At 42.8% G+C, this 12,981-nt stretch overlaps 1 protein-coding gene across 1 annotated transcript in view; it reads right to left on the bottom strand.

Annotated features, from left to right (window-relative positions):
- Positions 1 to 2,910, bottom strand: part of odad2 (outer dynein arm docking complex subunit 2) — a 35,709-nt gene extending 32,799 nt beyond the window's left edge. Inside the window, exons 1-6 of the mRNA XM_085764046.1 lie at positions 2,892 to 2,910; positions 2,411 to 2,652; positions 1,836 to 1,993; positions 1,194 to 1,389; positions 898 to 1,004; positions 202 to 338 (exon numbers count right to left, since the gene is read on the bottom strand). Of these exons, the coding sequence (XP_085620172.1) occupies positions 202 to 338; positions 898 to 1,004; positions 1,194 to 1,389; positions 1,836 to 1,993; positions 2,411 to 2,622 (810 nt within the window). The 5' untranslated portion in view covers positions 2,623 to 2,652; positions 2,892 to 2,910. The remainder of the gene's footprint in view (positions 1 to 201; positions 339 to 897; positions 1,005 to 1,193; positions 1,390 to 1,835; positions 1,994 to 2,410; positions 2,653 to 2,891) is intronic.
- Positions 2,911 to 12,981: the final 10,071 nt, after the last annotated feature.

Here is a 12,981-nt window from a genome sequence, read left to right as displayed (position 1 = left end):
TCTTTTTTTTAAATCGCTGGAGTACAAAAACACACAGAGGTGAGTTCCCTGCCACTTAACTGACTGTACAATAATGAATTGGTCTGTTGGAATTTATTTGCCAGAAGGCTGCTTCACTTCTTGATAAGTAACCATGAATGTTTTCTTACACAGAAGGAACCAATACTACGTCTAATGTTTTTTGTATCTCCTCAGTCTTACCCCATTGAGAAAAACTCCAGTGGTGGTGCAGGTGATGCAGAGCTCCTGGGTGTCACAAGGTTCAATTACAAGGTGACAGATCTCACCATGCACCTGTCTCCACAGAGGGGCGCGGCAGCCATTTGGAAATTCATAATCTAAAAAACAAACAAAAAGGAAGTTGAAAAAAAAATTGAAACCCTTTAATCTTGCCCCAAACTTTATGATATATATTGGGGCATAGCGAGTCAGAGCACAGAGACTGGTAGTGAAGCAGAATGAGAGAATAATAGAAAATACTTGAGCTGCTAAAGAGACATAAGTGACATAGTAGTACAGTACTTTATGTTCCACAGGTCTGAGGCATAAGCCCAGGATAGAGCCAGTGTTCAACTTACAGAGCCACCCTCATCACATTTTGAATTTGGAATCTGATTTGAGACTATTTTCAATGAAGATGTCTATTCAGCCTCCGAAACAGAGCTGCATTCTTCTCCTGATGTGCACATGCTGCTGGATGCTTTGCTAAGGCATGATAAATACATTGCAATTAAGCAAAAAAACACGTGCAGACTAATGACTGGAAACTGACAGATATAATGACTTTCATGTCTTTTGTTGCAGCAGAACACTGTTTTTTTCTTTGCTTTCCAGTACACTGCATTAGCGTTAATAGCAATTCCTTGCAACCCAGTGAAATGTGGAGATAATTCAAACCTGATGTGTATCGAACCGACTTCAACACCCTCTTTTCCCCTTCACTGCAGAACCGTTTCAACAGCTCCATGTCATTCTTTACTGCGGTGGGGTCAAGCCTGACTTGCCTGTAATGAAAATGTAGAGAAACAAAACAAAATAAATATCCAATTCATCTTGTTCATCCATGGTTAGGTCTATAAACGTGCTGCCTGTTCCAATCAGACACAACCACATGTCAGAGTGAAGAGGATATATGATGGATGGGAAATCTGACAGCATGCGAGGAGAAGAGGAGATAAAAGAGAAGTACCCACTGTGATATTTCTTTGAGAAGCTTGCTGAGGATCTGTTTGTCCATGTTTTGGAGCAAGCGAAAAAGCTGGATCTTGACCTCCGAGTCCTTTACTTGGTCATCATCTACCAAACGCTGTATTTCACTGTGGGTGTCTTCTCTATCCAAGATGTTAGCAAAGCAGGGCCCAAGAATCTTCACCACAGGATCTCTATTTTCTGAATAATGAGAGGGGTTAGCCTCATCAAACCTTCAGTATCAGATGCAGTTCCATGTTTCTAAAAATGTGAAGTGGGGTCATTTTGAAGCAACAACACAGAAGGCCTATAATACACTGTACTTCTGTTTTTCCACACACAAATTTATCTTCACGAACTGAGCCAACATTCCCGCTCTATAAATCAGCAAAGAAAATGAGTTATTACATATTCATCATGTATTCCTCTGTCAGACAAAATGCATATATATTCTTATCTCTTTTGGCAGTGGCCTGAAAGTAAATACGTATCTGTAAAGAAATATCATTGGCAGCATGATGAGATAGATGTAGACAATAACAATGAGGACAAAAAATTAAGTCTCGCGGTTATGGAGGTATGCTTGCGGCCGGACTACTCGGGATGTAAATGAGAGTCAAATCTCATCTTGTGGTCATCGTGTATACCTTCTAGACATGCTCGAACCTCCTCCAGCTTCTTATCGTCTGCCAGACGGACCAGTTTAGAGAGCTGGCTGAAGCTTCGTACATAAACAGTAGGTGGGGAGAGCTGCAACAATGGAAGCCCTTCACCATCTTTTTCATGGGACTGTACGTCTGAGTCACTGTGGGGAGAAAAAGAAAGAACATGAACGAAATTACACACCTCAGTTTTATGTCTTTTAACATTTGTTTTGTATTAGATTATAAAAATAATACATTAAAGCCAAGATAATTAAGGAAGTCAGACTGTATTTTTGTTTTTGTACTTCTCTGTTTCCCGGCTTTGAGATACAAAACTAACCACACAGTGAAAGTGGAGCGTGCTCTTAACTTTCTGATGAAATAAAATGGAATGTACTCAGTCTCACAGAGGCTGAAAAACAAATTAATTATAGCCCAAGCCCACTGCTTTGAGCACAGCGAAAGGTAAAATACGTTTGGACACCATGGTGACAGCATATCCTGCGCAGACACGTAATACTGAGAGCAGCGGGCCAGCCAGCTGCCTGCCTGCCTGCCTGCCTCATGATTAGACTAACCTGATGTCATAGTCTGTTTTGAAATCAGATGCCACTAAAGTGGTACTCCACTGGAGCGGCGCCTCGAACACGTGCTCTGCCTCCGCTGGGTGTTTGGAGGAGAGCTGACCCACGAAGCACAGCATCTCCCCCAACAAGGACTCATTCATCGGGGTGGACTCCAGTTTGCCAGAGCTGGTCCACTGGGCTGCCCTGGTCACTGATGCTCCCATTTCACCGGCAAGGGAAGCTCTGAAGTGTAGCTTACACACAATAACAACACGGAGAGATAGAGAGAAAATACACACTATGACGTAAAAGGCTAGCGTTAGAACCGTTAGTGTAAAATAAATGACACTTCTGACTACTAACGGTAGATGCTAACGTTGCTCAACATTAGCTCAAATTCAACAAAGTTCAGCTTTTCCTCACCGATATAACATAAAAGTACGTTTCCGCCTTTATGTTTTATATTTATAAATTCACTCACGTAGAAACTTACCAAGAGTTTTCAGTGTAAAAAAATAAAACTTGTTGGCTCGACAGTTGGCAACAACGTTGTCCATGGAAACCACAAGCTCACGTTCCATGGTTGCTATGATACAGCCAAACACAACGGAGAGGGAGTTGGGTCAAACATCAGACAAACGCAAACCTTCAAATTAAAAAAAAGAAAAAACCTGTCAAACTGGAAATACAAATCGCTTTATTAAAAAAGTATGGGCATAAACACAATACAATACTTACATTCAGTTAGAAACAAGGGCAGCAAAAAAAAAAAAGAGCAGTTAATTTATGGGATGGTACAAAAAAGTGGTGGATGGGTCTGACAGTAAGTAAACATACTGCAAACCATATAAAATAATAAATACTACATAAATATGCAAACAGGGGATAGATGAATGTGTACATTATGTGTCGTACATACATATTTATATTATTATTTACTGTGTGCAGGTTTTAAATAGACAATAAGAGTATGCCGTATAAACACAGTGGAAGGAAGTCTGTCTGTGTGTTGCCAATTGCCATTAATATCACATTCAGTGTTTGAATGTTTGACAAATCAGCATATAGAGTCAAACATTCAGTGGTTTTATATGTCACATAGTATCTGCAGTGAAAGTGAGTTTAAAAGGCAACTTGGCAAAAAAATCAAATCTGCAACTACCAGCATTTGCAATCTACCTGTGTTAAGTCTAACTTTAGATATGTGTTGTGACCGTCATGGTCACAGACTCTAAAATGTTAAATCAAATGTTGTCATAATAATAAAAATCCCTGTGTGCCTTCCTTTTAGAGTGTCCGCATGACCGCATATTTGAGAGCCTATTTCCTCTCTCAGTGCTGGTTTGGCACTGACCTGCAGGCAAACATTGGGTAGTGAAAACAGTCTATTTGGGTGGATACTCTGTGTTTAGATACAGCAAATGAGTTCACTCAGTTCAAAGTTAATAAACTTAACATCAATCAGCACAGGTACAGTATGTCGAGCCTTATTCTTGACACAGAGAAGCAGAGGGAGTAAAAATATTTTCATGTGAAACAGATTACATGTTTGACTGTGCAAAGACGCAATAACACTGTTCTGTCTATCACACGTTAAGTGAGCACATTCTTTTCTTTTCAGGACAAAAGCTATAGAAAATTGTATGTTGAATTATTTTTATTATGCACACTGAACCCTCCCTTACTCAAAAGTGATGTGAAACAGAGACAGAAAGATATTGTCAAGCCCTGTAGTAGTAGGCAGGTTACACGAGTCCAAGCATCCTCCCAGACACTTGATTTATAAATGGGGCGCAGACATGTTTTCATTCAATGTGATTAAACTCCTTCCGTCTAAAAGAAAAAACCTGTGCCCTTACTGTATGGCAGCTGCCCACCTATGAAGTCCTGAGGCGGACTGAGAGGAGGAGAGAGGGAGGGGAGGGGGGGTTATCTCATGGCCGGTGAAACCACTGATTTCCTCTTGTACAAGCCTCGCTTGGCACGCCGTCTGCCAGGAGCGCCAATGGCACAGAGGCCGATCCCCGTCAGCCTGGCGTGCGTGGCGGCACAGCAGGTGGAACTACTTTATCTCCTAAACCGTTGGGGTAAGTTGGACTGAGCCTGCATGTAAATCAATCAGCGGAGATCCCCCGGAGGAGAGCAGTAGTAGCTCATCTCTAGTATCAAGAGATCACTCTGGATGTTGTTGTTGTTAGAGGGCTGGATTTATGAGTTTGCCTCCCCCACCTCCAGGTATTTTATTTGGAACAAGGGGAAAGCTGTCTAAATTAAGAAGCATTGAGAATCTGTAACGCGGTTTGCTGGAGAGCTGGTGGTGGGGGCTGAAGGCAAAAGAGCTCAGACATACCAGTGAGTGGACTCAGACGGAGCTGACGTAAAGCATGTGCATCCGTGTGTGTCTGAGTCTGAAGCACTGGGGAGGGAGAACGAAAAAAAAAAAAAAAAAAAGTAGTGAAGAAGGATTGAAGACCAAAAGAAAAAAGGGGGAAGAAAAAGCAGGACAAACGAGGGTCCTAATACATCTAACCCAGGGTCTCATTAGCGAGTTTAATTGCTGTTTGTTAAAAGGGATTAAATGAAACCCTCTCCCCATCTCGGGTCTTTTACAAAGTAAAACAAATACGCTCCGAGCTCAGAAGCACCTGCTCACTCTTAGATGTTCTTTGACTAAAACTTAATACAGCATAATAAACACAACTGCTCTCCATGCTATTTCTCCAGTCGCTGATTGAACTGCATGGAAACAGTCTGATGACACACACACACACACATAGAGAGAAAGGTACCGAGGCCAAGCTTCTTTACACATGGATATCATGATTGCATCCGTTCGCAGCGCGTGTCCAAGCTCCACAACAGTCCATTAACACTCAGATTAAACATACACAAAGGCCGCGCGTGAGTAACAAGAGTGATGATGAGGAGGTACACAGACTACTGTTCCTGCTCCTGGTTTTGGAGAGAGCTGGAGTGTGTCTCCTCTCCTCTCTCCTTTTTTTACTCGGGCATGGTGGGTTCGTGATCCGTGGAGAGCCTCTGATGTTTTTACAGGCGTCGTGTCAGATCCAGTTCACGGTGGCTCACGGTCGTGCGGTTAAAGCAGCAAAAAGGAGAAGGAGGGAGGAGGGAGGAGGGAGGAGGGGGACACTGGTCATTGTAATGAGCACCTGCAGGATGTGTCGCACTAATCCATGCGAGGCCCTAAAATAGAAAACAGTAAAAGTGAGTCTAACAAGAGGCCGTGACCACATCCCCCGGTTGTAAAATGCAGCAGAATCATGTCTGTCCATTCCCATAATCCTCTGTGATTTTAGGCAGCGAGGATAACAGGCGAGAGCTTTTAAACGGGATTCAGCATGGGTGACTTATGATGGACAAGAAGCCTGAAGACCTGTCGTATAACTTTCTTCCAAGGAACAGTTTATGGCACACGTGCCTTACTGCAATATACTCTGAGTCACTATTATTTTAGCTTTTCCCCTCTTCTTAAAAAAAAAGAAAAGAAAAATCTAACAGACAATGGTGAGATCATTCAGTTGTTATAAATAATTGCCTTGTTTATTGACTGTTTAAATAGGCACCGTGGTTAAAGAAGCCAGTGGAAAAAATGTCTGTGGCCCCACTCACTGTGAAAAAGATAACGAGATAATGGAAGCAGAGACCTGCACAAGGTTATTCCTCAAATACACAAAACCTGGAGCCTCCATATTAACCAACAACTGGGAGTCTTTACCCATAAGAAATGAAGGTAATTTCACATTTGCTAATGTAGAAAAACGAAAAAAAAAATCTAATGTTTTGTCAATCAAATGTGCCTAAATGTGCATAATTAATCAAACTGGGATCTAAATGAGTCTCAGCAAACAAAACTTGATACTGCTGAGAATATTTTTTTGCAACAATATCATTGCTTGAGCGTCTTATGAATACAAACCTGCAATTGTGGTTTCCAAATACTGTGTACAGTATGTATTTCAAGTGGCGATCACATAGTGCCAGTGCTTTCTTTGGAGTGGATAGACGCTTGTCAAATATAGAAGTAACATAAGATTTATGGCCATCGGGCTTTTGGTGGGGGGGGAAACCAATGACAAAGTCTACATCTATGTGACTTAAAAGACGCTTTGTTTACTTTGGTTGTAATCCTGCAAAGCAACACTTGGCTCCTGCTGCAGGATCACCGAGGCGCTTTACAAGAGCTTTTATGTATCCCCAGAAAAACAGAGAGAGCAAATGTAACCACAAAACATATCTTTGAGAAAATCATATCACCATAAAGTGGAGTATTCCCAGCCCCTGTGACTGCGCTGATGTGCATACAGTGTTTTCTTAAAGTCTGCAGGTTGTCATTTAGAATAAAAATAGAGAAACAAATATGCAGCCATGTTAACAGCACGGATGTTATGAGCAGATTAAAGTGTGGAGAGCTGGCGGCTGAGGAGCAGATTATTACACCGTACTTCTAGATTGAATGTGACTTTATTAACATGAACATTTACCGGGGATTTTGTTGCCTATCCTGCTGGGTGTATTACCTAACTGCACACTTGATATCACATGTTTTACATAAAGTTGGGCAGACTGGTTCATGGTGTTAACATTTCCATTTGACCCAGCGTCGGCCAATATGCCAAGGTTTTTCTTTTTTTCCTTTTTTCTAGTTTGAGGGAGAGTTTTTCCACCAACTGGCCAAATATGAAGCATTGGATGCCAAGTAGCTGGTTACAGCTCCATGTCTTGTCAAGAAAACACCCTGCGCCAACGTTAACAACCCTCTGACTCTATCAGCACCGGGGCAGCAGCCGCTACACTGGCTTCACTCTGAGGGAAACACATCAGAGACTTTACTAGAGATCCACTGATTGGCACTGTGTTAAACTGGAGTCTCTCCAGCATCATGTCTTTAGTTGATTGGCCATGGTGAGGGCGCGTGCTATTATGATGAAGGAAAGAAATAAAATAGATGAGAATGATGGAGATCATAATGACGGGGTTAGGAAACCACTGGAAAGAATTTACAACCCGTAAATACCAATAACTTTAAGGTCACAATTACATAATACACACTAACTCACTCAGTGATGGGCAGAGGCTTGACTTAACAAGGAAAAGTTTATATTTGTGAAACTAAAGAGGAGAAACTGGAACGAAAGTTGAAAGGAATATTTCAGTTTAAATTGTTATATTACCATTAAATTACAGAACTATGTTAAAATGTTGGATACTAATGTTTAGGACTGTTTACACACTCACCACAAAGACTGTGTATCATAACAGAAGGACATTAACCACTTCATCCACCTGGAGCTTTGTTTTCAAATCACCTTCATTTTTCAGATCGTCATAACTCCGCGACAGTCTTAGCTAGAAATGCGCCGTTTTTTTCTTCTTGACTGTGAAAATTTCCACTTTCTATCGTCCGTGTGAGTTCAGGAGTTACTTTATATTACTGTAATTAAAGCTTAGTAAAATGAGGAGTGTTCTTCTTACCGCTTTTCCAAGGTATTTGCTGCTTCCTCTCTGTTCCGCGTTTTTTGCTAGTTCCGTTCTGAGTCACGTGACTGAATGCGGCATTCCTATTGGTTCCTAGGGGTGCCGTCTCAGCCAATAAGAATGCTTCATTGCCGTCTATGCAAACTAAATAGGAGCGGTAATGTTTTGTCCTGAGCTCAGTGATGAGAAGTTTTCCTGACCTTACTGTAGAGACAGATGTGGATGTAAACAGACAGATGTTAAGTCTGGAGCTGATTTTTCCATAAATAAACAAATATAATAATACATGTTTGCAATTTGCAATTAGTTTATTATGGTTTTCATTATATCAATCGCTCTGGACCCTATTAAACACAGTGTATAAATCCTTATTGGTCTTTATTGAGTGGTATAAATTTATAGTTAATTCATCTTGTGCTTTTCCAGAATCTGCAAAGCACATATGGAAACTCCTAAAAATTACAACTTCTTTTTTTAGAAAAACTCAAAAGACATTAGAAAAAGTCTTATATTTTGGCCAAGGAGAGTTAGAATATCTTGTAGACCAGATTTTAAATGAAGATACAAATCACATTGAAGTTGACCTTTGACCTTTGGATCCAACCATCATTGTTTTATCATTTTATCCTGACATCAACATCCAACCTTGTTGTACTTACTGAATTATTGGCCTAAAATATGTTCTCTGCTGTTATGGTGACCTTTGACCTTTGACTAACAGCTTCTGATCAGTTCACGTGAACGTGCTCATCCTCTCTGCTCCTCCTCATTTCTTGTCAAATCCGCTTTCAAATAACAGTGCTGCCTTTGTCTGGTTCATGTGAGGATATCTTGACCCCACCTTGACCAGATAAAGGCCTCTAAATACCCTTGAGCTGGCACAATCCGTTCTGCTAGACTGATTGCTTTGCCTCCGCTCCCCCCTTCTCCTGGCCTGGAGATAGCAGCTGGTTCTCCTCTTTCTAGACTTTCGGCATACTTAAATAAAAACACAGATCTTCCCTCTCTTCCTCTCGTCTTCCCTTCACCTCCTTGCTCTTCTGTCTCCCTCGCTTCATCTCTTCTGGTGTAATTATTATTTTGAAAGTGCGGGCTGAGAGGCCGTCCACACTTGGCACTGCCTCACTCGCTAACGCTCGGGGAGCTCTAATACAATTTGACTTTTACTTTATAACGTCTCCAGGAAGACATCAGGGGCCCTTTGTTCCTCCCCTCCCCCTGTGTCAGGATGAAGGAAGAGCTGAGGTAGCAGCTGAGAACAGGAGAGAGGAGAGGAGAGGAGAGGAAGGGAGGGAGACGAGTGAGTGGTACAGGCCTGTTTTTGGAAAAGAGCGAGCTGAGATGAAGATAGATACTGAGTGGAGGATGGAAATGGAAAAGGTGGAGAAGGGAAGAGAGAGTGAGGACAGACAGAGAGGACGAATCGTTAAGCGCAGCGAGAGATGAATGAGCGGAGGCCGGTCCCCTGTCCTCCCATCACCAGAGCACAGTTCTGCCTCAGACCTTCGCCGTATGTTGGCGCCGTCCGGCCAATCAGAGAGATGAATGCTGCTGCTGCTCCTTGGAAATAATGAGACATCCCTGTGAGAGGCCTGAGAAGAAAAAGACTTCCCTGTGAACAGACTAATATAATTTGGAGGAAACTCTGCCTGGAGACAACTCTGTTGTCCATCACATCAGTTATTTTTAGCAGCAGCAGCAGCAGCAGCAGCAGCAGCAGCAGCAGCTCACCTCTGTAGCGTCCTCACTGTCTTCAGCTTGTTCATGAGCTCATCAGATGAAGTAAGACTCTTCAGTTTCCACAGAAGTTCAGTGCAGTAATACTGAAGGAGGTGGTCATACTGAAACTGCTTCATTTCCCACTGTGTTGTTATTCTGATCTTAACTTTTAAGACATTTAAGACACAACTTTTAAGAATGATTATACATATGATTTATTGTGTTGTTCTATTGTTTTATTCTTAATTGCGAAGTATAACCGGTTACTGAGTCTTTATCATGATTCAGTCTTAACCACAGATTATCTTCGATCTTCAATATAGTAATAAACTGAATGAATACAAAATATAAACAGTAAAAACAACAGTATATTCACATAAACATATGATTACACATACAAACTTACATATATAGTACGTACATGTCCACAGAAACATAACAAAACAAGATGCTGAGCTGACGACTGTGGTGTCGATCGTTTGTAAAGTTTCATTAAGTCGGTTTTCTCTCTCTGCAGCTGCTTGAAGAAAATGTAACCAGTAAACAAAATAAAACTCTAATGGTGAAATGCATTCAACACTAAAATAGAGGCTGCAGTGTAATTAAAAATAAAGTGATACAAGTTCCTTCAACAGATAACAACACTTTAGTAATTCACTCACTTACATGTATTTTTTACCCTGGTAGAGAAACTATAGGTAATCGTAATGAAAAATGTTACAAAAGGCCAAATAGGCTACAAGCTATTTTAGCACTATTTATGCATGACGCCATATTTTTAGGACCATTAAAAGTCTTGTATAACTCAGCATTTTGGCCGACACAGCCCATTTCAGGCGTTAAGCAACAGCCTGGAGGGAGCGAGAGCAGAGGAAGCCTGAGCGTCACCATCAACTCTCCTATTGTTCCCCCACACACACACAGTAGCTTCTCTAAAGAGAGGAGGAGGAGAGGAAGAAGGACCGTCACCCCTCAGGGACGCTCCCTGCAGCCGCTCTCATGTTAAAGAGCTTTTTTTGGAAACCTGCTATGTTTCTCTACAAGTTTCTCAACAAGCCAAGAGACGGCGGTCGGTGTCTGAGCTGTTCCAACGCTAACAATATATCTAATCACAAAGCTCCCAGGACTAATCAGCCTGTCTGCGGCCTGCTGCATGTGAGGAGGAGAAAGAGGAGGAGGAGGAGGAGAGGGAGGCTCAGCTCAGCTCGGCCTCCCGGCGTGGAGCCTCTGTGGAGCGGTCAGAGTGCCAGGCAGCCAGACTTTGGACCGTGGGCATTTCCTCCTCTTCAGATGGCTCCAGTTAAAGGGATAGTTCACCCAAAATTCAAATTTCACTCATTATCTACTCACCCTCATGTCAACTAAGAGCTGTGAGAAGTTTCAGAGTCCTCCGTTCCTTCTCTGAGTTACGGGGGGGTCCGCGCAGCAGTATTTGTCCATATAATGGTTGTCAATGGATACCAACTTTCTTCGTCCAAAAAGACACACCAAAAAACATCCAAATACCTCCATAGTGCTCGTCTGTAATGTCCCTCTTGTATTGAAGCCCCGACATGAGAAATTGTTCCGAAAAAAATTTAATAAGTCTATTTTAAGCTTGTTTGTAGCGGAAGCTCCCAGTGTCTCGGTTCACTGCTCTTCCTGTGTCAGTGCAAATCTCGCGTGATTTACACTGACCGGCGGAACAATTTCTCATGTCGGGGCTTCAATACAAGAAGGACATTACAGACGAGCACTATGGAGGTATTTGGATGTTTTTTGGTGTGTCTTTTTGGACGAAGAAAGTTGGTATCCATTCACAACCATTATATGGACAAATACTGCTGCGCAGACCCCCCCGTAACTCAGAGAAGGAACGGAGGACTCTGAAACTTCTCATAGCTCTCAGTCGACATGAGGGTGAGTAGATAATGAGTGAAATTTGAATTTTGGGTGAACTAGCCCCGGTCTTCAACCTCTGGCTGCTCACCAGCCGTGCTGTGTAGCATCACTCAGTACCGGGGCCTGAAGTCCAGAGCCAAAGTCTGAACTGCTCCCTGAGCTGCTGCAGCAGGAACAACCACTCCCCGCCATCAACACCTGCGAACACACGACACGCCGAGTCGCTGACCGACCGGCTCAACTCCCTCCTGCTCCTCCACCTCAGACTAACAAGGCCCAGAGCATCTCTTTCTTCTCCCGACACCTGCTCCCCCCGTCAGACGCCTGAGAGTCGTCACGCTGGTGTTAAACTAACTGTTATGAGTCGGCAGAGGTGAAGTGCTTTATGGTTTATTTGTCTTATGGTCTCTCTGAGTCACAGTTTAAACTTGTTGTCTCCTCCGTCCGTCCGTCCATCAGCCTCCTGTCGGCTCGGTGGGTTACACACCAGCGTCCTCGCCGGACCTGTGGCTTTTTATTGGAAATTACATCACCTCGTAAAGGGACGTGACCCATTACAGAATCACGCTGCTTCTTGTTTTTCTTCCTTTGCTCAGAAGTGAGACTCACTACATGTAACTCACACTCCTGCTTTCATTTTTTGTTCCATTTTAATTCTTTCCACCTTTTTGATAGTGTTTGTTTTTCGTCACACAGGTCATCAGGGCCGGACGAGGCCTTGATTAGAAACACAAACAGCGTCCATGCAAGTGTGTGTGTGTGTCCTGAGCTCTTCCCTTCACCTGATGATCTGAGAAAAGGATGACAAGGTGTCAAGACGTCATGTGAGGAGTGTGTAGGTTCAGGGGCCTTGACCGGGGTGGAGAGGGGGGTTTAGGGTCTGGGAAACAAACGGAGCGTCACATCTGTGATTGTCATGATCGAGGTCGAGCGTCCATCAGCCCCTCGGCGTGTTGATACAGACACGCCAAGAGCTGCTAACATGTCACCATGTTACACGGCAAAAACAACAGCAGCAGCAACATACGTTAGGCTACAAGGTCTCTGCGTGAAAGAGAACACATCGCTCCACCGACCTCCGGGGGCTTCGCAGCAGCAGCCGTACTTGTTAACACAGGTCGTTAAAGCCTCTGTTTTCTCAAAAGCAGAGATTCATAACGTGATGACGTGTCTGTGTGCAGCCAAACTACATGAAATCAACCTCACGCCTTCACATTTCTACAGGGAGTCCAGCATTTCCCTCCGATTAGCTCACATACAGTAACGTCTCCTCAAAACTGTCAAGACCACATGTGGGTTTCATATTTGGAGATCAGGCCTATTGAGCTAAAAACCATAACGGCTGCACACCTGCACAAAGGGACTAGATATTTAATTAAGAATAAATCTAACAAGTGATTCATTAACAGGCACATTAGCATCATATATGAACAGTAAGCCAATCATGGGAAGCTAAAGGTGATGTAATATGGTCAAATCTCCTGGAT

Source organism: Trachurus japonicus, chromosome 20, assembly GCF_045865225.1.
Source record: "Trachurus japonicus isolate A0001 chromosome 20, Traja_1.0".
NCBI lineage: Eukaryota > Metazoa > Chordata > Actinopteri > Carangiformes > Carangidae > Trachurus > Trachurus japonicus.
The sequence above is the reverse complement of the archived record's forward strand: the minus strand, read 5'-3'. Positions and strand labels throughout refer to the sequence as shown.